Source organism: Barbus barbus (assembly GCF_936440315.1).
Source record: "Barbus barbus genome assembly, chromosome: 13".
In the NCBI taxonomy this organism is placed as follows: domain Eukaryota; kingdom Metazoa; phylum Chordata; class Actinopteri; order Cypriniformes; family Cyprinidae; genus Barbus; species Barbus barbus.
Window position 1 is genome coordinate 17,588,884 of NC_136741.1, and position 23,807 is coordinate 17,612,690.

The 23,807-nt window shown below is 38.7% G+C and overlaps 3 protein-coding genes across 4 annotated transcripts; 1 reads left to right on the forward strand and 2 right to left on the reverse strand.

Moving 5' to 3' along the window:
• Positions 1-1,821: 1,821 nt before the first annotated feature.
• Positions 1,822-7,782, forward strand: LOC306879440 (tetratricopeptide repeat protein 22-like). Its single transcript, XM_079432388.1, has 7 exons — positions 1,822-2,433; positions 3,042-3,097; positions 3,255-3,370; positions 3,998-4,116; positions 4,424-4,585; positions 5,780-5,932; positions 6,555-7,782. Exons 1-7 carry the CDS (start codon positions 1,876-1,878, stop codon positions 7,080-7,082), a joined length of 1,692 nt encoding a protein of 563 aa, XP_079288514.1. The 5' UTR covers positions 1,822-1,875; the 3' UTR covers positions 7,083-7,782.
• On the reverse strand, positions 7,692-12,200 carry LOC306879442 (tetratricopeptide repeat protein 4-like). Of its 2 annotated transcripts, XM_079432390.1 has the most exons (10): positions 11,881-12,200; positions 11,612-11,729; positions 11,329-11,490; positions 11,126-11,203; positions 10,901-11,025; positions 9,763-9,849; positions 9,411-9,658; positions 8,616-8,700; positions 8,396-8,478; positions 7,692-8,309 (listed from the first exon to the last, which is right to left on the reverse strand). In XM_079432390.1, exons 1-10 carry the CDS (start codon positions 11,989-11,991, stop codon positions 8,207-8,209), a joined length of 1,200 nt encoding a protein of 399 aa, XP_079288516.1. In that variant the 5' UTR covers positions 11,992-12,200; the 3' UTR covers positions 7,692-8,206. The 2 variants fall into 2 exon arrangements, with proteins under 2 accessions (XP_079288516.1, XP_079288517.1); XM_079432391.1 differs by lacking the exons at positions 8,396-8,478; positions 8,616-8,700.
• A 129-nt stretch (positions 12,201-12,329) lies between these two features.
• Positions 12,330-23,789, reverse strand: LOC306879441 (putative proline--tRNA ligase, mitochondrial). The gene is made up of 3 exons (XM_079432389.1): positions 23,623-23,789; positions 22,483-23,065; positions 12,330-13,581 (listed from the first exon to the last, which is right to left on the reverse strand). The coding sequence occupies exons 2-3, from the start codon at positions 23,038-23,040 to the stop codon at positions 12,700-12,702; spliced, it is 1,440 nt and encodes a 479-aa protein (XP_079288515.1). The 5' UTR covers positions 23,041-23,065; positions 23,623-23,789; the 3' UTR covers positions 12,330-12,699.
• Positions 23,790-23,807: the final 18 nt, after the last annotated feature.

The following is a 23,807-nucleotide window of genomic DNA, read 5'->3' on the forward strand; positions in this document are numbered from 1 at the left end:
TATTAACTATTTAACTATATTTCCATGAAAATTGCCTTCAAGTGAATCTGAATGTAATGTGTGCCCTGGAAACATGAAAACGAGAAACTAAACTGTCCTATTCTTAAGCAAAAAGATGAAAAACTAAGGCCCGGTTTTACAGACAGGGTTTAGACTAAACCAGGATTAGGCCATATTTCAATTAGGACATTTAAGTAATTTTTATAAACGTGCTTAGGAAAAAACATTACTGGTGTGCTTTTTGAGACAAAACAAAGGCACTGATATATTTTAAGATCAGTCAGAGCAAGTTTCTTTCAGTTGAAACAGCAAAGACTTACATTTTAGTCTAGGACTAGGATTAAGCCTTGTTTGTGAAACCGAGGGTAACTGTACTGAACACAATGTCTGCATTAAATAATGTATGTGCAAAATGATTATTTTGAGATGTTTCTCTTCAGACTGTAACTGTTGAATATCAAGCACCACACTGTCTGCTAAACTCATCCTAGCCTGACATTTAATATGTTTCCACTAAAATCCTATCCGTAATCTGCTTGCCAACCATAAATCAGAAAAGTAAATGGTGAGTTGACAGTATGTTTCCATACTAATGAAAAAAGTTGTAGCCTGTACCGCATATTACCACATGGCTGATATGCATGGTCTGTTTTGTGTTTTGTTACATATAGAAAATAAATGCAGATTTAGACAAGTATAAATCCTTATTCTGCCCTGTGTCATGCTTATGTTCTCTCAGGGCCAGAAGACTATGTCAAGATGACATCATTAAACATCTGCTGGCTGCACAATGAGGATCCCCCCTCTGTTATAGTCATCAGAGACAAAAACAGAACAGGAGTGTGAGGGGAACAACCTCACAAAACAGACCCATACTGTATTTCCAGTCAGGGGTAACCATAAAAGTGTCACTGTTTATTCATTTACTTAAAAATGGGAGCTTAATATATAAGCATTGAGATTTCTCTTGTCATGATGGGGACCTATTACCAGCCAGATGGTTTTATGAAAATATTTAAAAATATAAATAAGATATTTATGCATACTCCTCGATATTTTGAAATGATGAGCAACACTGAGAATTTCAGATATTCAGAAGATTTTTATCAGCCTGTTTTCATGTCATTTAAGACCCACAGATATGTGCATGTCACTGTTGTTGTTTTTTATGCTCTCCATATTTAGAGAAAGGATTCATTCTAGTGGTCATAAATGGAAATTACATCTAAAATGGAAATTATGAACTGACTCAAACTTTTTATGTAGAATTGTGTTGGTTGAAAAGATCAAGGTAATTATTTATTATAGAAGTTTTTTTAAGCACAAGTTTAAAATGAAAAAAAACCCCCGAATCTTATGTCATCATTTACTCACTGCATGTGACATATTAAAAAATAAATCAAAAGCATCAATAACTAATACATACACACACACACACACGTCTGGTGACATTTATCTCGCTCCAAACTTTTTTCACACACAGATCAAGAAGCTGTGATATAGAAATAGCACTACACAATGCATTTTACTTGTTATTTTACATGCAGTATTTAAAGTGGTGTTCTGTTTGGCGATTCATGGCTAATGGCAAACCCTACATGACACCAAGGTGTGTCACTCAAATTCAGAAAGCAAGACTCATTCTTTACACAGTTCCAGATGCAAACGCCCATGTTGTCCTTTGAAATTAATATAGTTAATGTTAAAACCATAATGTTGGGGTGGAGAAACCTGTTACAGGAATCAAGAAAGCACATGTTTAACATCTTTCCTTACTCATGTCTCGTTTCTCCTCCTCTTCAAACCTGTATTTCCTGTCCCACATATAAGTTGTTCTGTCTTAGTTAGGTATTGTCAGTAAGTGTGTGAGAGACAATGGAGGACAGCACAGAAGACATTGAGTCTCTGATTGAGGGGATGGCCTACATCCCTGGCCATTTTCATTTGGAGCTCAATCTGAACGGTGAACCCAATGGACCAGTCACCCTTCGGCAGCGGGACACCCAGCTCAAGCGCGAGAGCCTCAGGGCTGAGCTTGAAGCTGAGACGGGACAACTGCAGTATGCTGTGCGCAATATGCTGGGCCTGCTGGCCTTTCATGTAAATGAACTGGAGACGGCAGAAGAGGCCTTTCACAGCATCTGCCAAGAGGATCCAGAAAACCTCAATGCCTGGGCCAACCTGGGTTACGTATATGAACGCCTGGGTCGCGAGCTGGAGGAGGGGGAGTGTATGGACCGTGTGGCTGCCCTTATGGGCCCAAAGATGGGGGAGAACCAGACAGACTGTAGGCTCAGGGTAGCGCGGTGCTTGGCTGAACAGGCATACGCACATCCTCATGATGTGGAGCTCGGGAGGGACGAAGATTTACGGGAGAGACTGACATCCGCGATGATGTTATACAACCGCGCACTTGATAATGGAGAGGAATTGGTGAGCACATTACAAATTCTTAAGTACAGGGAGATAGTTCATACAGTACATATGTTTTGGGGGAGTTATACCATTTGATATTTTATAATTAAATTAGACTTGTTATAAAAAGGTAAAAGTTTCTGATATTTTGAGGCTTATTGACCTTGATATATGGTCATGAGGGTCCGCTGAGGTCTTTTTTTTTTTTTACTTTTTTACAAATATTAATAACTAGTGAAGTACTTTTATTAAAATTTTTGCAAATAAAATAATAATAAAAGATTATAGCAATTCAATTTTTTTACGCTTTTTCTGTTATGATATCAGCTTTTGACATTTTTGACACAAAATATTTTGGAATCATTCAAGTCATTGTTTTTATTTGTCATTGTTTATAGGAACTGCATTTTTTTGTGTGTGTTTTTGAATGAGTTATGAATTATTAGATATAAATAACCATATTTCGTTAGGTTTAAACTTTAGTTCACCCATTTCCTTTAACCCTCAAACAAAACACGATACAATTAAAAATGTAAAATATGAGGAAAACACCTGTAATAACAAGGAAAGGAAAATTTCTTCATTTTTACACAGTACGTTGTTGTATGTTGACTTATTTCTTACAGATACCAATAGAGGAAAAAAGAAGTTGGTATTTCAAAATGGCAACAATTTACATAAGGTATTTACATAAGTATTTTTCACACTTACCTGTTCAGCTTAATTTTTTTAACACGTCATAAAATATCTGACTGCCTATCTAAGCATTTGAAGGAGCCATTACTTATCATAAACCAAAACAATAATAGGTTGATCTTAACCTTTGTTTGTTTTAATAGGTTAGATGGAATTGTAAGGGATTCAAAAGACATTGACCTCACAAGACTGAACTATTTCAACAAGGGCCTCAAGCTTCTCACAGAGACTCTAAAATCTGACAACACACATCTCAAAGGTAATTTTCATAAAGAAGATATGATAAAGATTTTTAATAAAGCAATACACACAGTCGGCTTATGTTCATAGATAATACCATAAATCAATGACCGATTATGGTCCTCAGAGGCCCTCAGTTGTGAGATGTAATGTACAAAAACAGCAAACGTGGCATATATTGGATATGAAGTTACAAATGCAATGCATGATGTTTATTTTCATGATTGCATTTTTGCAATTTTGTTTAATGCAAAAGTATGAAGCCCTGCAAATGTCATGCTGAATAAAAAGACTTTGTGGCCACAAATTAGGAATTCACTACCACAATTTATTAATCCATGGCTATACATTTTTCTTGTTATAGTTCCATTGTTCCCACATTTTCTATTTCACATTGAAAAATACTCACTGGCACACATTCAAGTGCTTTTTGTCTGTCTATAGTATTGTTACATTTACTTTACTCTCACCTTGAGGGCCCTGACAACCAAAGGCCCCAATGGAGAAGTGAAAAGTTCCACAGACCACCCTTTCTGGTTTTATGTTGTCACATGTCATGCTTGACTCTTATCAGTGTCTTCGAACAGATCTCCGATGTCAATGGAATCATTAAGACAATGTATATGTAACTCTCATTACTCTTTAGCCCTGGCCTGGTGTTACATTGGTCTCATGCTGGAGAGGACGGAGGAGTTCTCCACTGTGCCAATGTCAGTCCATGACTGTGGTTTCTCCGGATCTGACCCTTTGACGTGTTACGGTTCGGTACTGTATGTCAGCCCAGTTCAAATTTAGAACGTCTTATTGTGGTCAAACTAATAGATCCAATTCCATTCTTGAGATTATTTGCACACATTTCCTCTGTAGCCACAACATGTATGGGTGTGACGTGTTGTTTCCTGACACAGGTCTTAGAAAGATGTGCTTAGGCTTTTGTTTGATATGATTAAACATAAGCTGATAAATTGACATGCTTAGGCATTAAAGCTAACAATACTATGACTATGTGAATAATAATGAAGTGTAAAAGACTCTAAATGATTAGATTTGTTCTCACTGCTGATTTCCACAGGCCATTAAGCTTGCTACGGATGATGCATTCATACTCAACAGACTAGCAAACGTGTACTTCCTGTCAGGCAAACTAGAGATGGCCACAGGTATCTGTAACATGGCCCTGAGTGTCCTGCCTGATGCAGAACTCAATTGGCAGGCTTACTGCACTCGCGCCAAGGTAAGCAAAATACTTCATTACCTCCCACTTTTTTAATATGTATTTCTGTTTTTTACATGTGCCTGTATATGAAAGCACTCACAGACATTGAATATGTTAAGTTAGCAGTGTATTTGTTGTTTTCCCCTTGAATAATATCATAGGATAAACTAGGATGACAAAAACAAATGCTTCTGCAAAGACAAAAAAACACCCATTTTGTGACTCGTGATAAAAAGTGCTCCAAAATGTATGGACACAATGTGTGGGTGTTATTGCATCTAAAAAAAACAATTATGCAAGAACTGCTCCCTTTAATTGGCCCAAATTTTAGTGGATTAAATAAATTGAGTAAAGGGATATGGTGAGAGAGAAAAAAAACAAGATGGGAGAAAACTTTTTTTCATATTCATTCTCTCATAAATCATAAACGTATTTGCACTTCCTGAGAAACTTTACGGCCACTTGCAAAACGTATGTGATGGAACTAATATAAAATGGAAAGAAAAACAAAATTTCAGTACTTTTAAAAAAACAAATTCTGTCATTAATTACTCACCTTCTCGTTCCAAACCTATAAGACCTTTGTTCATCTTTGGAACACAAATTAAGATATTTTTGATGAAATCTGAGAGCTTTCTGACCCTGCATAGACTGTGACACTGCAATGTTCTCAGTCCCAGAAACATAGGAAGGACATCGGTAAGACATCAGTGGCTCAACTTCAATTTTGCGAAGCTACGAGAATACGTTTTGTATGCAAAGAAAACAAAAATAATATATTCAACTATTCTTCTCCCCGAGTTACCGTCTTCCACGTCATTCCGCCATTTTCTTTGCGCACAAAAATTATTCTCGTAGCTTCGCAAAATTGAAGTTTGGAACGACACGAGGGTGAGTAATTAATGACAGAATTTTCATGTTGGGGTGAACTATCACTTTAAGGGCTCTGTACATTTTCACAGGTGTCTTTCCTAGCAGAGTTACTACAGGTATCACATTAACATTATCCAATAATGTTTGATAACCAGAAAATTTAATTTGAACTGTTTAATTTGAAACAAACATATGCCCTTTTTAATGGCTTCCAAATAATTTTTGGGTCCACTGTATATATGATATGTTCATTCCTGCCCACTATTTTTTTCCCCTGTCTAATCTTGTTTTTACAGTTTTAATGCACCTCAAAATATGTTATTGCAACTTTTTCTCCAGCTTAGTGTCACCACATATGCAAAGGATCTTGATAAAGCCAAGGGTGGCCAAGGTGGCATCCCCGACCGTCAGATTCTGAAAGAGGCCCGTGCTGATCTGGAAAGTGTTCTGGCTGTGCGACCCTGTTTGAGGACTCATTTGGAGTTGGGTCAGGTAGTTATGAGAACATAAAACATACACTACGGCCAAACATTTGGAAAAAGTCCCTTAAGCTCACTAAGGCTACTGACTTCACTATCACTTTTGATCAATAATACTTAAAGGGGCACAGGGCAGTCATGGCCTATGGATAGAGAGTCGGACTTGTAACCTGAAGGTCATGGGTTCGAGTCTCAGGTCTGGCAGGTATTGTCGGTGGTGGGAGTGAATAACCAGTGCTCTCTCCACCTTCAAAACCACAACTGAGGTGAGACCCTTGAGCAAGGCACCGAACCCCCAACTGCTCCCCGGGCGCCACAGCATTGGCTGTCCATTGCTCTGGGTGTGTGTGTTCACTACTGTGTTTGTGCACTTGGATGGGTTAAATGCAGAGCACAAATTCCGAGTATGGGTCACCATACCTGGCCACACTTCACTTAATCAGTATATTAGAATGCATTTTACAATAGTACTGTTTTTTTGCATTTATCAACAACAAAATGCCACCTTGTGTAAGAGATTTCTTCAAAAACAAAAGGAAAAAAAAATAATTCAGAATGTTTGACTGGTAGCTTAAATACTAATATAGTTAATAGTTTAAGAGCCTAATATATCCATCTCTTTCCTCTTTTCTCAGGTTTACTACTACATGGGTGTGGACGCCCTGCAGGAGAGCCTGTTAGTCGATGAGATGGCGATAAACCAGGCCCTGGTCAGTCTATCTAAAGCTCTGCAGTGTCCTCTGGGCTCTACAATCTCTAAACTACAGCTCCTGCGGGGTCGCTGCCTGCTGCTGAAAGGAGAGGAGCACAACGCCATTGACTGTTTTAGGAAAGCGCTTGAACTGGAACCACCCAGTGTCCAAGACACGGCAATCCTGCGCTGCCTGCTACACGCTATTCTAATGAGCTTCACCCAGAGCGGGAACGACACAGGTCAAGCTATAATCCAATTAGAGGAATGTTTAAAACAGGCGGAAGAGCGATATGGCGCAAACATTGTTCAGACTGAGTTGAAGGCACTGTGCCGAGCACACACGGATGAGGTGACAGAGCTCTCAAAAGATCTGGTGAGGAAAGGGAGGTTGGAAGTGGTTAGAAAGTTGCTGAAAAGTGTACAACCACAAGGGAAAAAGTTCTCAATGGGAAGGTCCTTGTCAATTTGAAAGAGTCTGTGGAAAATGGGAAGGGACTCCAGATAATGTTCTGATGGGCAGTTATGCGATGTCCATGAGTTGTGCATGTTAAGACAGGAATTGACAATAATGTAGCTACTCATTTCAAACTAGAGGTATTGGTAGTGGTGTGTAATGGACAAGGGAAATGTGTTCTAAAATTATTACTATGGTGTTAAAATCCAAAAGGTTGTTTTGGAATGTTGTCTTTATGGCAATTCTTTCCTGCAGCACATGCCACAAAGCATGAAGAGCCAGTTAAACAAGAAATAAGTGTTTAAACCTGGAGATGTACTATGGGGTTCTTTAAAAAGTCCTCATTTAAATTATGCCAATATCACTTGTAATAAAAAATGTCATTATAAAAATCATAAAAACATTGCTTATTGGAACCGTATGATATTTCAGTTTAATCATTTAATACATTTTTATTAAAATCATAGATTGTTTTATGTAGCTGAATACATAAATGAGGTCTGCATTAAATAGTGAACACTAAATCAGCCCAGCACTGGTTAATGTTGTCTAAAAGGCTCAAACATCATTGAGTCTAATTTATTTTATTCAGAAACTGTTTTAAAGCAATACTCCACCCAAAAATGAGTTCCGTCATCATTTATTCACTCTCATGACATTCCAAAACTGTATGACTTACTTTCTTTTGTGGAACATAAAATATATTTTAAAAGGGTTTCATTGTTTTCTGTCAATACAAATGGAAGTCAAAGCGCTCCAAAGTTAATATTTTCTTGTGCGTCCGCTAAAAAAAAAATTAAGTCATTCTGGTTTGGAACAATATAAGCAATAATAAAAATGCAGAGTTATATATCGAAATATCTAAAAAATTATCTATATCTGTATTTTACACCTGAAATGTTTTATATCTCAAATTGCACATGAAATTAATTTTTCCCCCACCAGAATTGGTGGGGGTTGGGATGGTACATGCTTTTAACGTGAATCATTGATGTTGCAGCAAAAGAAATCCACTTCAAAGTTCTGCCTTAATCTCTATAGAGTTTTCTCAAAGGGTGGGGTGAGCAGAAATGTCCTTAATAGCAGGAGGGTGATTTATAGCCAAGGCATTTAAAGTCTTTGAAGGTCCAAACAGAACATCATTTCAATCTTTGGACCTTTTTTCCTGATAAAAACTGCTTAGAAAATGGAGAGCCTGATACCAGCACAATGAAACTAGGTGTCCTTGCCTTCACTGAGCACCTGGAAAGAACAAAATAGATAAGAAAAACATCAGAGACCTACTAAAGTAGCGATGAAACTACTTCGAGGAAATTCCTCTGCAATACCTTTGGTGCTGAAGAACGTTAAGAAGTGACTTTTCAAGATCAACTTGATAAAGGTTTCCTTTTTCAGGATCCTCAAAAAACAGCTGGAAAAAAAAGAGGTTAAAAAAAAATCTTTTGGTATCTTATCACATATAATTTAAATTCTAGCATCAGAAGATGGGTATGGATCAAAAAGGTGTCCACCAGTGGTGTCTCTTTGTAGATCTCTTTGTATACCGACCTGTAGATTTTGTGGCTGATATTTTCTTTCTGAATCCCAAGGGGGAAGCTCTTCACCAAACATTACTTCCAAATGGTCCATGAAGCTGAACAACCCAAAATAAGTTAGAAAAATCAAATCTATTTTTACAGATTTTCAATTTAAAGTGCCCCTATTATGGATTTTTGAAAATTACCCTTCAAGCAGTGTGTAACACAGCTCTAAGTGAATGAAAACATCCTGCAAAGTTTGAAATCTGAAAGTGCACCGTGTATAAAGTTATTGCCTCTTAAAAGAAAGAGTCGACTCTGAATCATTGAAACAAGTAGTTTTTAAAACGAATCCAAAACCGTTTCATGCTGATGTCAACATGAAACATTAGCATATTGCCCGCCCACTTGTTGCGTGCTCAGACCTGAAAAAACCTTGATTTTCGAGATGGTCTGAATAAAAAAGCAAATTCATTCTTTGCCACTAGGTGCCGCTTTTGGAGCGGTAAAACCTCACAAATACTGCTTTAAATGAAATTGACCAATCACCGCAGATTAGCGTCAAGAAAAGGAGGGGTTTGGAAAACGAATCGTTTGGGAGTCATTGGGCAAATAAGGAAAAAATAAATGCAGATTATAAGAAAATGAAAGTGTTTTTTGACCTTGCATGTCAACCTGTTGCTGGGGACTCCCAAAACCAAAATATGAACCTTTCATAACCCATAATAAATAGGGGCAAGTTTAAGAACAAATCAAATTCCAGCAGTAATTTAATATTTAGGCCTCCCTTCCTCATAAGGATACACATTTTGACTTTGTAACAAACCTGGAGTTCTCGCAGAAAGCAGATATGAAGTCTGTCTGGCTGTGCTCAGGGTACAGGAACAGCACTGGCCAGTGAAGGACTCCCTGCTCATCCATATAAACACGAGCTCCTGTGGCCTCCTGAGAGCTGATTCCATCAAGCTCCAGATCCGCCAGGGCTCTAGATGAACCTCCATCACCATCATCATCTTCATTGTCCGAACCCCTGTGTCGAGAAGGCTCGGTATTCAGAAGTTTAATGCCACGCTCCTAAGTAAAAAAAAAAAAAAAAAAAAAAAGTCGTTAAAGATTTTGCTCTTTCAGAACTCAGTTTAAAAAAATACTTTTATAATTAAACTCTATATCTACAGTACCTTAATGGCAGCTAACAATGCTGCTTTCTCATTCTGCTCCTTCTTCACTTTAACTTTCGCCTTTCTGGCATCTCTATCAGCTTCCCTCTACAGTAAAAACACATTAAACACCGGAGCAATCAGAGAAAAAGAAAATGAGATTGGAACATAATAAACAAAAATATGCACAGTTTGGTAGCGAGAGATTATAATAAGAAAAATTCAAAAAATAAGATGGTAATGTACAATTAAAAAACAAATAAAATGAAGAGTTTAATTGTAATAACTGGAATTTAATTTCACTTTATCACATTAATTCTGTAAATCCTTAAACCTTAAATGCTTTAAAGCAATAGTTCACCCAAAAATTATAATTTACCAAAATTTTACTCACCCTCAGGCCATCTTACATGGCTTGAGGAGTTTGTTTTTTACTGGAACAGATTTGGAGAAATTTAGAACTGTATCACTTACTCACCAATGAATCCTCTTCAGTTAATGGGTGCAGACAGAATGAGAGTTCAAAGAGATGATAAAAGCATCAAAATAACAAAAAAGTAATCCACACAAGTCCAACTCCTGTCTTGTAAAGTTAAAAGCTGTGTGTTTCCAATAAACAAATCTATCCTCGAGATGTTTTTTTTATTTCAAACCACTTCTTCTGTTAAAAGTAATTTAATATAATATTGCCTTCTCGAGTGAAAAAGTTGTCCTGTCTGAATCAGGAGAGAAATATGCCCAAATCAAGCAATGTTTGCAAGTGAAACAAAACCGTTCTAAACAAATAAAGTCGGTGGATTTTGGTATAAGAGGATAACCGGGGATGGACTTTTTCACTTGAGGAAGTGCTATTATGGATTATGAACTGAAAGTTTGGCCAGAAGTTACAATTTAAAGTTAAAACTCCTTAGTTATGGATTTTTTTTTTCTTCCAAACACACATTTCACAAGACTGATGCACTGTGGTGTGTCTTATTGTGATGTTTTTATCAGCTGGCACCCATTACCTGCAGAAGATGAACTGGTAGATGTAATGCTAAATTTCTCCAAACATGTTCTGATGAAGAAACAAACATCTACATCTTGGATGCCCTTAAGGGGGGGGGATCACATTCTCAGCAAATTTTCCTTTTTTTTTCTTCCTGTAAGGACTTTCTACCTTCTGTTTATCTGCTGTGGCTCTCAGCTCCTGTAGTTTCTTGTCGGCAGGAATCAGCCTGAGACCTTCACCACACCACTGCAATGCTCCTGCATAATTACGCAGCTCCATTGAGCACTGTGCACCTAAATACATAACCAAAATTACGTACTTTGTACATAATTATTTTCTGCACACAAAACAATTGCTTTCGTGAAGCAACTAAGAACTATAGAGACAACTCACCTCTGATTATAGCTTTAATGTGATCTGGCTTCAGTTTCTTTGCAGCTGTGGCATCATTCAAAGCTGAACGCACATTTCCTGGAGGAAAAAGATAATTGCATACACGAAAGAGGAAAAACTTAATGATGATGACACGATTGCAAGGCAAAATCTAACTTTAGCATAGACTTGTGCGTGTGTGTTTGGGGGAATAATGACTGTACCTAAATGGAAATGTGCAGCTGCACGGTTGGTGTACAAAACTGCATTGAGTTTAATATCCATGCAGCTCTTTTTCAATCCTTCTGTGTACGAGACTATAGCTTTCTTATAGTTCTTCTCCTTAAAGTACTCATTCCCCTCATCCTTTAGACTTCTGGCTTTCTCTTGAGGAAAAATAAAAGGTTTAGTTGTAATATATTCAATAGTAATTTAAAGGAGGTACACTGCTTACATGAAGAAACAATCAAAACGAAGATAAAGTAAGAAATAAAGAGCTTCGCACACCTTCAGGTGTTCTGTCATCATCATGGATAATGGACTGAATGCAGGCGAGATCAGGGTGTTTCTCTGGGTCTATGTTTTCTGGGGCTGTTTTCATAAACATGGGCACTTTATCAAACTCCTGCAAGATTAAAACTAGTATTTATATATAATAACAAGCTGTGACAGTCAAATGCAATGTTATAGCACACTGCTTGAACTTCAGTAATGTCATTTTCATGCTCAACAGTGACAATGTAACCAGTGTATTTTACTAATGCGACAGTTCTTACCTCCTCCCAGTTGCTTTCATTAAAGGCATTTTTGTATTTCTGTGTTTTAAACTTCCCCATAAATTCATCCATGGCATCGTCACCGTCTTCGCCTTGCGCAGGTGCAGCCATCGTGTTTTTCTTTTTAAATTAATTCTGTGCTATATTCCACTTAAATAAACGTGGTACTGGATGTGTCTTAATTCGTCGGTGTTCAAAGAGTATCCGCTATTAGGAGCTAAACATAAAACTTTAAAATGCGATAAAACTGTGAATGAACTATAGCAAAGAACCACATGGCCTCAGCAAGTAAGATGTTCCCGTTCTGCTTGACACACATCAGAGACGCATTGCCGCCACCAGCTGGTCTGGAGTGAAACAAAACCTGTTTTCTGTCAATGATTCCAAGAAGTATATCTTTCAAGGATATCAAAAGACTTTGTAATTAGTACGGTATAAAGTCAAGTGTTGATCATATTATCAAATATTTAATTGACCACGTATTTAAATCAAGGTTGCATCATTTATTTATCTTAGAAAGGCATGAAATATTGGCCTCTGCACCAAATGTACATCAGAATTCCTGTTTTATGAGTTATAATGATGACCTAACTCTCCAACATAAAAATGAAAACAATTCTCACAAAAATAAAGGTAATGGTCATATTAGCAAAATGCCCTATCAAAATGAATCATTTGAGACCTTTTTTTTAGTATCAATATTTCCTTGTTATAACATTACAGAGATTTCTACATCACATACTTTTATTAAAGACACACGCAATGCTTGAACACTCTTGAACACTTAGCCTGTAAAATGTTATAAAACAATATCAGATATTAGATAGTTTCAACTTTACTTAAAAGATCCACTAGCCCCTCTTTACTAAGGAACATGGTCTCTCCACTCTGCTGACAAATCACCTCAAAGCTGGGCAGATCCTCTAGAGCTTTCTGTCCTACCACCACCACATATGGATACCCTAAAATTTTAGCATCCTTCAGTCGTTTACCAATGGTCATCTGAACCCTGTCATCTATTACCACCTCTCCTCTCAAGTTTCGTAGACTGTTTCCTAAGCTATGAGCCAGTTCCTCAGCCACTTGTGTGGCTTCATTTGCTTTGCTGCCCTTTTTAGGTGGCAGGACACACACTTGATAAGGAGCGATCAACCCAGGCCAGCAAACAGCATCCTCGGATGACATCACCTCTATAGAAGCAGCAAGTATTCGAGTGACGCCAAGTCCAAAACACCCCATCTCAGCCACTGAAGGCACATTGGATGCATTAACAAACAGGGCCTTAAACACTTGTGAATATTTTGTGCCGAGGTAAAAAGTGTGCCCCACTTCGATGCCTTTGGATTCAGTCAGTGTGCCCGTTTGGCACTGTGAGCACTCAGTCTGCCCTGGTTCCATGGTTTCAATGTTGGCAGAGAAGCCACAGTTTCCACAAACGAGTAACTGGTCTTCGCCAATGTCTGCTGGAAGCTGAAACTCATGGGAAAGTGTGCCTCCTATGTTGCCGGTGGCAGCCTGTACCTGCACCCACTTCAAGCCCAGTCGGTCAAATATCCGTCCATAAGATTGACACACAGAGTAATATGTATGAAGAGCTGCCTCTTCATTAATGTCAAATGAATACATGTCTTTCATGTAGAATTCCCGGCCACGTAGGAGCCCAAACTTTGGCTTCTGTTCATCACGGAACTTGCGTGTTACCTGCAAGACATAACCATGTTATCTGCTTACATACTGTACATAACAGACTTATATGAAAGCATCTCTTAAACAGTAGTAGGGATGTAAGATTACCGGTTTGACGATAAATCACGCTAAAATTCCCCACGGTTAGTATTACCGTTTCATATTTTAATTATCATTAAAACCGTATTCGATTACCACGATTTGAATAACTGAGGATAAATAAATAAATATCCAGCATAAAGCACAGTTTTAAGTAAGTCTCGCTTGCGCACAGCACACAGAGTTAACGTTAGTTTCATTTTGAGTGAAAATAGGGCAGAAAGGCTGAGGGAATTATACAAATGAATATATAAATTAATTAATTATATAAATGTACCTCTGAAAGTTCTGACTGTCTTCAGAAATGATTCGATGGCATTTTGTTTTCATATTCGCTCTGTGTAATACCTAATAAAGTAGTGTTTTAATCGTAATGCTGTCTTGTCCACGGAGGTTACGGGAAACAGCTGTAATTCTGCTGCTCCATCAGTGCCACCTGCTGTCAGAGAGTGGATTTACATCAACCTGTGTGCAGTATCTGTCTGGCCAAAAATGGACCAAATCCGCATACCCTGCAGTACATTTTGACCAGTTGATGAAAAAGAAGCTTATGTGGATTCTACACATTTAAACATTTCAGATATTTTATCTAGAATTATTTATGGAGCAGAAAAAATACATATAATCATTTATTAATCAATTATGACTTTTGACTTAACCCCTTTTCTTTATTTAAAGGCTGAAATGTGAGGTTTACCTTTATATGAAACTTTTTCAAAGCGTTATTTGAACATTTACATTATTTATTTGAACATGCTATTAAACTGTTGTCAGTCAAATTGTCATTTAAAATCCGAACATCATTGTTGATGTTATTGTTTTAGTGATTATGCAAACAAAAAGTCATTTTATTTGTTGATTTTTAAATATAAAACTTGGTGAAGTGATTTATGTGTCAGTACTTTTTGAACATCTCCAGCACATTTTAACAATACCATGATAATACTGATAACCGTGATCATTTTGGTCACTATAATCGTGATTAGAAATTTTCATACCGTTACATCCTTAAACAGTAGTAAGGTTTCACAATAAGAAGGACACTCAGGATAGTTGACAGAAATGTCACTGGTCCGATTAGGCCGTTGCTGCACAAAAGTTTACCCAGACACCCAGTCATCCAGACAGCATGCAAATACTAAACTGAGTATAGTTTATATTTTTTACAAATACACACTAAATTGTCAAAATGCCCATCTGTAACCCAAGGTTACATGGGTCAAAAAAATAAAATAAAATAGGCCTAACTATTTTTTCATTCATTCATTTAAATTTGATTTAACAATTTTGGTTATAGTCGGGGAGCCAAAGTCTCAAAAGCTCAATAAAATGGGTTGAACCTGTCTGTCATACTTTTTATTTGTGTTTTTTCTGTTAACTTTGACCCTAAGAACCAATAATTGGAGGGTCTGCTCTGCCGGAAATATTGCGAAAAAAAATTGTGGCCATTTTAGTGTATGCACCCTTTATTTTTTATTAGAAAAATGTGAAAAAAATTTTTTTCCTCAAATCCTCAGTGGGTTTGGTAGGCTGTCAATAAATGCATTCCAGGTACACCGAACACATGTTCTGACAACATCCACTGAAAAAATAACTCTTAAAACACATTTCTACATGATTTTGCATTAATTTAATGCCAAAAAATTTGGCGTTTTCTCACTTTTTTCCAATATTTTCATCTTTACTTCACTGGCAATCAACTATTCCCCCAAGTTATGACATCAGTCAATATGTCATTCTTTTCACCAAACAGTATACTCATTCCACAGAAAAAATCATAAAAATCCAACCAAAATCAATGGATCTGTGATGATTTCACTAATAGTTGATCAGCAGGCTCAGATCCTCAATAGAATTTTAGGCTACTCTCAAAATTCTGTAAAACATGCTGGATATTTAACATGGTTTTTAATGTCTACATTATTAAGCATCATGGCCTAGGCATTTTTTTAATTTCAACATAACCCTGTTCTCCCAATGGAAATGTGTCACACAAGAAATCTAATACAGCAAAATGACTTTCATTATTTTATTGACTCAGATGACAACTATTACAACTTCAACGGAACAAAATAATTTAACATAACTTAATTAACTAGGTGCAGGTCCCTGTGAGGTGGGATAATCAGGAGGGTGGTACACTGCAGATACTGCTCTGGGGACAGACCTTCACCCTCACCACCTGAGGAGACGCATACACACACACACACGCGGCCTGCTTACGTGTCCCTGTCTTCAAGCGCAAGTTCAATCCTTGAACATCTGTTGGGGTCCCCAGTGCAGAGACATGCAATGCCACACTTCACATTGGCTCTTGCACAGGAGCATCCTCGGGCACACATGCTTTTCTTGCAGTGGCAGTATTGGCTGTGTTTGAGTTCAAAAGGTTTTGCCTCTTTCAGCATCATGGTTGCCACCAATTTGCCATTGACAAGTTGTCTCCCAAAATCAGTGGCAGCTGGGTAGGTTGGCTGAACCATGTGTGCCCGCTTACACACAGCCAACTGATGCAGGGCTCCGCGAAGGTGTAATTGGAAGGCATCTTCAGTTGGTGGAAGGCAACACATGTCTCCTTTGATGCTCACAAAGAGATGGGCTCGCAGTGCATCTAGAGTACCACCAAAGTCACTCCTGTCATAGAGTGACACCATGTATTGCCGTGCTGCTGTTATAACCTCTTCCTGAACATCCAGGCTTTCCTCAGGGTCACCGTACCTGCACAGCAGCAGAAGGTCTGTCAGGTGTTTAATAGCAGTTGTGTAGGCCCGCCTTTTCCCTCTTCTGTACAGATAGCTCACTGTGTCACATCCGGTAAGTATGTAGGTGCTGAGGAGAAGGGATGTTAGATCTGAAGCTGCAACATCATACTTCCCCGCCAGAACTTCTGTGATGGCATGAACAGGTAGAAAGATATGAAAATGAGAATGAGAATGAGCTTTATTGGCCAAGTATGTTTACACATACAAGGAATTTGTTGTAGTGACAGAAGCTCCACGGTGCAACAGAAACACAGTAACAGGACAGGACACAGGTAATAAAAACAAAATAACAAGAAATAGCCAATAACCAATGTAAAAGCAGCCAAAAAACAAAACGAAAAAACACAACATATAATATATAATATAGGCAACTATGTATGTACAGGTCAAGTATGTGCAAATTAGAAATGAGAAAAATATAAATAAAATAAGTGAGTGTGGTGAATGGATAATGAATTAGTTGTGTGTTCCACGTTTATTTATTGAGTGTTCATGAGATGTATTGACTGAGGGAAGAAACTGTTCCTGTTCCTGTTCCTGTGTCTGGTCGTTCTGGTGCTCAGAGCTCTGTAGCGTCAATCAGACGGTAACAGTTCAAAGAGGGAGTGTGCTGGATGTGAGGGGTCCAGAGTGATTTTACCAGCCATTTTGCTCACTCTGGATGAGTACAGTTCTTGGAGAGTGAGGAGGGTTGTACCAATGATTCGCTCAGCAGTCCGGACTACCCTCAGTATTCTTCTGAGGTCAGATTTGGTAGCTGAGCTGAACCAGACAGTTATTGAGGTGCAGAGGATGGATTCAATGATGGCGGAGTAGAACTGTTTCAGTAAGTCCTGTGCCAGGTTGAACTTCCTCAGCTGGCGTAGAAAGTACAACCTCTGCTGGGCCTTCCTGACAATGGAGTCAATGTGAATATCCCACTTCAGGTCCTGAGAGATGGTGGTGCCCAGGAATCCGAAGTCAAGTCAAGTTCAAGTCAAGTTGAGCTTTATTGTCATTCCGCTACATGTGGGGACATATAGTATAGGATCCAGTTACAAAGGGAATTGTTAAAGCCCAGCAGGTTTAGCTTATTTATGAGCTGTTGTGGGATTATTGTGTTGAATGCCGAGCTGAAGTCAATGAACAGCATTCTAACATCACAGGCCTGTGGCGGGGACTTGTAGTCAGTGATGGTCTGAATGGCTTGCCACAGGCTCCGTGTGTCTGTGCTGTCTGTGAAGTGGTTGTTGATTTTTTGGGCATATGACCGTTTTGCTTTTTTGATGCCACAGGACAGACTGGCTCTTGCTGTTTTGAGGGCTGCTTTATCTCCTGATCTGAATGCTTCATCTCTGGTCTTTAGCAGCCCACGAACCTCTGCTGTCATCCATGGCTTCTGGTTTGCACGTGTGGTGATGGTCTTGGTGACTGTCACATCATCAGTGCACTTTTTGATGTAAGCAGTCACAGTTTCAGTGTACTCATTCAGGTCTGTGTGGTTGTTGTAGGTGGCTGCCTCTTTAAACATGTTCCAGTCTGTGTCCTGGAAGCAGTCCTGCAGTGCTGAGGTGGCATTGTCTGGCCATACTGTGATCTGCTTTTCAACCGGTTTGGTGAGTTTGAGAAGTGGTCTATATGCTGGGATTAGCATAACAGTGATGTGGTCGGAGTACCCGAGGTGGGGGCGGGGTTCAGCCTTGTAAGAGTTCTTAACTGTTGTGTAAACAAAGTCCAGTGTGTTGTTTCCCCTTGTTGCAAAGTTCACATGTTGGTAGAACTTTGGCAAAACTGTCTTTAAGTTTGCGTGGTTGAAGTCACCGGCTATGATGAAAAAGCCGTCGGGGTTTTTTGTTTGTTGTTCACTGATGGTGCTATACAGTTCACGAAGCGCGTCCTTAGCGTTTGCACACGGGGGGATGTAAACCGCAATGATAACAATGGCCGTGAACTCCCGCGGCAGATAGAACGGTCGACACTTCACAACCATAAACTCCACCAGCGATGAACAGTGTTTTGATAATACCGCAGCATTGTTACACCAGTCTTTGTTGATATACACACACAAGCCACCTCCGCGGGTCTTACCAGACAGTGATGAATCTCTGTCCGCTCGGAAGTTGGTTAGCCCGTGCTGCTGAATGGCGGAGTCCGGGATGTTGTCGTTTAGCCATGTTTCGGTGAGAACAAACACACAACAGTCCATTGCCTCATGCTGTGTAGATCGACTGAGTTGAATTAAGTCCAGTTTGTTTTCCAGAGAGCGAGCGTTTGAGAGCATGAGTGTTGGAAGAGCCAGTCTTGAGGGGTTAGCTCTTAGCCTAGCTCGTATACCTCCGCGCTTACCGCGCTTCCATCCTCTCTCACACCGCTTGCGACACTGCCTTGTGCGGGTAGCGTCAGTAGGCGAGGCCGCGGTCTCGAGGTCTGGCTCCAGCAGTAAACAAAGGCCTCGTAGCTTCTCAGTAGCTGCCGGCAAGAGTTGATGCTCGTATGCGTTGCTGATATCCAGAAGACTTTGGCGATCATAGATGAATTCTGGGGTGATTTCCTTAAGAGTTAGCGGTAAACTTACACTATTTGGAGACGAACAGACGACATTAAACGACATAAAAGCACCGTCTTTGGGACCCGGAGCAGCCGCAGCGATCGATCGTGCCACCATCTTCCCTCAAGACTGCAGTGGAATGACTCCACTGCAGTCACAGTGCTGTTCATGATGGTGAGTGGGGGGAGAGCAGGGGGGTTTCTCCTGAAGTCCACAATCATCTCCACAGTTTTGAGCGTGTTAAGCTCCTATTCTCTCCTATTCCATCCACTCCTCTCCACTCTTCTCTCTTTTTCAATCCACTCCTGTACTCTTCACTCTCTATTCTCCTCTCCGCTTCTCTCCACTATTCTCTCCTCTCCTCTCCTCTCCTCTCCTCTCTTCTCCTCTTCTACTCCTCTCCACTATTCTCCTCTTCCCTCTTCTTCTCTCCGATTCAATCAACTCCTCTCCATACCTCTCCACTCCACTCCAGTCCACTCTTCTTTCCTGGTCAATTCACTCCTCTTTTTTCCTTCACTATTCTTCTCTCTTGTTCAGTCCACCACTGTCCTCTTCACTCTTTTCTACTCATTCCTCTCTTCTCTTCTGTTCAATCCTCCACTCTCCTCTCCACTACACTCCTCTTTAAGCCCGGCTCACACAGTGCGATTTTGGCCACGATTTGGTCGTCTGAGACAAATTTTGAAAATCCTAAAATCCTAAAAGATTCCTATAATCCTAGGCTAAAATCGGTTGTCTAGATCGCTGGTTTGACATGTTTACCGACAGCCGATTAATGGCCGTTGCGATCAATTTTTTCCTCCGATTAAATTCTGGCAGTGTCAGAAGATTTCAGACACTTTCCTGCAGTGTGACATCTCCTACGACGACCGTCAAACCAAGAACCAATAGGAACACTGAACTTGAAGACGCAATAAGCGCGACAACTTCAAACTTAAACTTCGTTATTTGTAAAAACAATATATGTACAAAGTAAAGTTTACTTAAAGTTTATTTATTAAGGGGCAGGATGTTTAAACTCGAATAACAAAATTACCTTAAGCTCGCTCTGTAGAACTGGAAGTCCATAAAGTCCTCTTTTGCCCAGCCATGACTTGCTCCACACACGTCGTCTTTTTCGTTTTTTTTTTTTTTTTTAACATCAAGGCATGTAATTAATAAAACTAAGCTACACGTTGCTGTTGTTTGCTAGATACCATTATAGCGAGAGAACGCGGGTCACGTATTGATGACGTAAAACTCCGGACAAGTCTTCTTGAGTAGCCTACGTCCGTTTTTATCATGTCTTGACTGTCGTACAGTCTGACATTAAGACAACTGAGATCCTACAGTCTGACATGGGGATCATGTTCGTACAGTGTGACAAGCAACAATCGCAAAAGATTATTAAAAATCGCACAGTGTGAGCCCGGCTTTACTGTACTTTTCAATCCTCTGCTGCCTTCTCTTCTCGCTAACTTTTCCTCCACAGCAAACCCAATAAGATCAGAACAAAATCTGCAAATGGGAAATATTGTGCATTCAGGTGAAAGAAATCTAGATGTTTGACACTACTAGCTAACTAGCTTTTGACAAATCACTCACTCTATATACTGTACAGTACTATATACAAAAAAAGGATGCATAATATATAGTGTGTTTACATCTTACAGAACATTTGTATTGTTCAGTATTAACGTTTAGTGCAGCCTTTAGTTATCCTTAGTGGCTTACTATCTGTCTGACATGAAAAACACTTCAAGGACAACACCAGCCTTCATATACTGTAAGTGTATTTCTAATAATTCCTCACTCCAAACGTATCCCTGAAGCAGCATTTATTCTCATATCTATTTCTTTAAGTCCAATTGAAATTTTCGCAATTTCTCAACTTCCGGTCGAAGCAAAATGGACATATAGGACACATACCCCTCATAAAGCATACGATTCTGATCCAGTGTTAATTTTGACAAAACAAATTTTTATTTAGTTTTAGTCATAGTCTTTTGACTAAAATGCCATTTTAGTTTTAGTTATATTTTAGTCATCTGAATTGTTTTAGTTTTAGTCTAGTTTTAGTCAACGAAATACAATAAGATTTTAGTCGACTAAATGTAAAATTGAATGGGTTTGGATAAATTGTAATGCATTAATTTAGAATTTCTCAAAAATTTCCAAACCCATTATATACTCCCAGAGAAAACATTTATTAATTAACCTGTTAATATGAATCACTTTTAAAGCTTGAACATGCAATAGAGAAACAGATTTAACTGCAGTGAGATAAAAAGTTTTCACAGACGAAAACGAGACGATAACTAAATAAAAAACAGCTTTAAATGACGACAACTATGAGGACAATTTAGTGACAGTTTCGTCAATGACAAAAAAATGTTGTTGATGAAAATAATGACGAAAATTACAGTGTCAATGAAATTAACACTGTTCTGAGCATTAAAAAAAAAAAAGTAATTCTCTACCCCATTCCTGTGAGGAGTTATGGTCGTTTAAAGGAACCACAGAAATTAGCTAAAACGGCTAAAGCTAGCTAAGTAGAGAATGAATGCTGCTACTACAGGGATACATTTGGGATGAGGAATCATCAGAAATATACTTGTTTGAAAACTGGCGTGGTCCTTTCAGTTAATTACTATTACAATATCCATATTACCATTCTTTTCCCAAAACGCTAGGGCAGACCTACCGGTATTCACTGAAGTCACTGTCACTTACCACAGACAATGATGAGCAGCTTCGAAGTCCATTGGTAACCATTGGTTACCGTTGGTTAGTTGTTCCAGACAAACTCATTCAAATTACTAAGATCATGTGTGTGTGTGCGTAAGTGTGCCATGAATTAAATATCCAGCATGTTTTACAGAATTTTGAGAGCAGCCTAAAATTCTATTGAGGATCTGAGCCTGCTGATCAACTATTAGTGAAATCATCACAGATCCATTGATTTTGGTTGGATTTTTATGATTTTTTCTGTGGAATGAGTATACTGTTTGGTGAAAAGAATGACATATTGACTGATGTCATAACTTGGGGGAATAGTTGATTGCCAGTGAAGTAAAGATGAAAATATTGGAAAAAAGTGAGAAAACGCCAAATTTTTTGGCATTAAATTAATGCAAAATCATGTAGAAATGTGTTTTAAGAGTTATTTTTTCAGTGGATGTTGTCAGAACATGTGTTCGGTGTACCTGGAATGCATTTATTGACAGCCTACCAAACCCACTGAGGATTTGAGGGAAAAAATTTTTTTTCACATTTTTCTAATAAAAAATAAAGGGTGCATACACTAAAATGGCCACAATTTTTTTTCGCAATATTTCCGGCAGAGCAGACCCTCCAATTATTGGTTCATAGGGTCAAAATTAACAGAAAAAACACAAATAAAAAGTATGACAGACCATGTCAGGTTCAACCCATTTTTGAGACTTTGGCTCCCCGACTATTAGGCAAGTAAAAATTTCAAGCTAAATCTGAAAACTCCTTAGCGTTGAGCCCTATTTAAAAAATTTAAAAAAGCATCAGCGAAGATACCTGGTACAGCAGAAGTGGCAGCTTCTTGTAAGATATTGTCTGGGAAGCAAAAAGCTCTGTGACTGCTTCTTCATGAGTCGGTCCGAGGCAGTATTCAGCATTGTGTCGATCCAGTAACCTGAACATCTCTTTCCCCATAAGCTCCCAGCGGCCACTCTTCTTCCAGAGTTCTGCACTGCACAGTGCCGGCATGTCAATTTTCTGCCCACCGATTGCATGCATCTCTTCATCAATGAGCCGAACCAGCTTCTCCATGGACCTCAGAGCAACTGGTAAGTAATAGAAGCAGCCAGGGTTGGAGGGATGGATAAGCCCTGTCTGCAGCATCAATCTCTGGCTGCGGCATGTCAAGTCTCCTCCCTCCTGACCCTCCCGAAGGTTGAACGGCTGGAAGAGGTGAGACACAAGCGGTGGTGGGATGGTTGGTTTGGAAGGGACAGAGACGAGGGGAGACGTGTGGATAGCACATTTGATGTGGCTTATTTTTAATGCTTTGAAGAGCGTCCTGGACAGGAGGGCTGGGAGCTTGCGATAACAATGATGCATAAACACCTCCATTTTTGTCAGCTTAAATTCTGTGAGACTTTTGACGAAGAAACAAACAGAGAACACTATAAACAAACCATGAACAAACCAAACAAACTATGGAGTATGGTTTACAGTGGACAATCGATTATTCCACACAGAGTATGCACCAGCAGAAAAAAAAATTATGTCTGTTATTCATAAAATAAAATATACTATTTTTTCTACACTGTATAAAATTTCAGAGATATAATCAAAAATTGTAATACTAATCTACTATATACTTTGCTGATTCGTAAAAATGTGCAATACTAAGGTATCCTCGTGCATTTACGTAATATTAAAAATATCTTACATTTACTTATGTTAATATGAGAGAGACTTATAGTTATATTCTTTACGTTTTAATCATTGTCATTGAGTATGTTAACATGTTGTTAACATGTCAAAATGAACACTCTGCTGTACACTTTAGGCGAAACAACTACAAACAAATGTATTCAAAACTTCAGCTTCAGAATTTGATACTTTTGATCTGATTTTCATGTCAATGACTGGTTAGAAGGAAGACATGCACATTGTATCACAGAACAAACGACAAATTGTCAAACTTACCGTGTTTTATGTCCTGCTTATATCTATAAAATCGTTTCAGATCAACCTGAGATCATTAATTGGAAACTGATGATTGTACGCATGAATAAAAAATGAAATTTATGCGTACTTGTATTTGACAGAATAATGACCTTCTTCTTCTGGTAAATCGCGCAGCGAACAAGTGCACCACACCGCCGCCTACT

Bases quoted from the DNA above. Each gene is read 5' to 3' on its own strand.
- LOC306879440 (XM_079432388.1), top strand. From the start codon at position 1,876: ATGGAGGACAGCACAGAAGACATTGAGTCTCTGATTGAGGGGATGGCC. The intron at 3,371-3,997 runs GTAATTTTCATA...ATTACTCTTTAG, and splicing joins TGACAACACACATCTCAAAG to CCCTGGCCTGGTGTTACATT. The intron at 4,586-5,779 runs GTAAGCAAAATA...CTTTTTCTCCAG, and splicing joins CTTACTGCACTCGCGCCAAG to CTTAGTGTCACCACATATGC.
- LOC306879442 (XM_079432390.1), bottom strand. From the start codon at position 11,991: ATGGCTGCACCTGCGCAAGGCGAAGACGGTGACGATGCCATGGATGAA. The intron at 11,730-11,880 runs GTAAGAACTGTC...TTAATCTTGCAG, and splicing joins ATGAAAGCAACTGGGAGGAG to GAGTTTGATAAAGTGCCCAT. The intron at 8,701-9,410 runs GTTTGTTACAAA...TGGGTTGTTCAG, and splicing joins GCTTTCTGCGAGAACTCCAG to CTTCATGGACCATTTGGAAG.
- LOC306879441 (XM_079432389.1), bottom strand. From the start codon at position 23,040: ATGGAGGTGTTTATGCATCATTGTTATCGCAAGCTCCCAGCCCTCCTG. The intron at 13,582-22,482 runs GTATCTTCGCTG...TATGTCTTGCAG, and splicing joins TGCCACTTCTGCTGTACCAG to GTAACACGCAAGTTCCGTGA.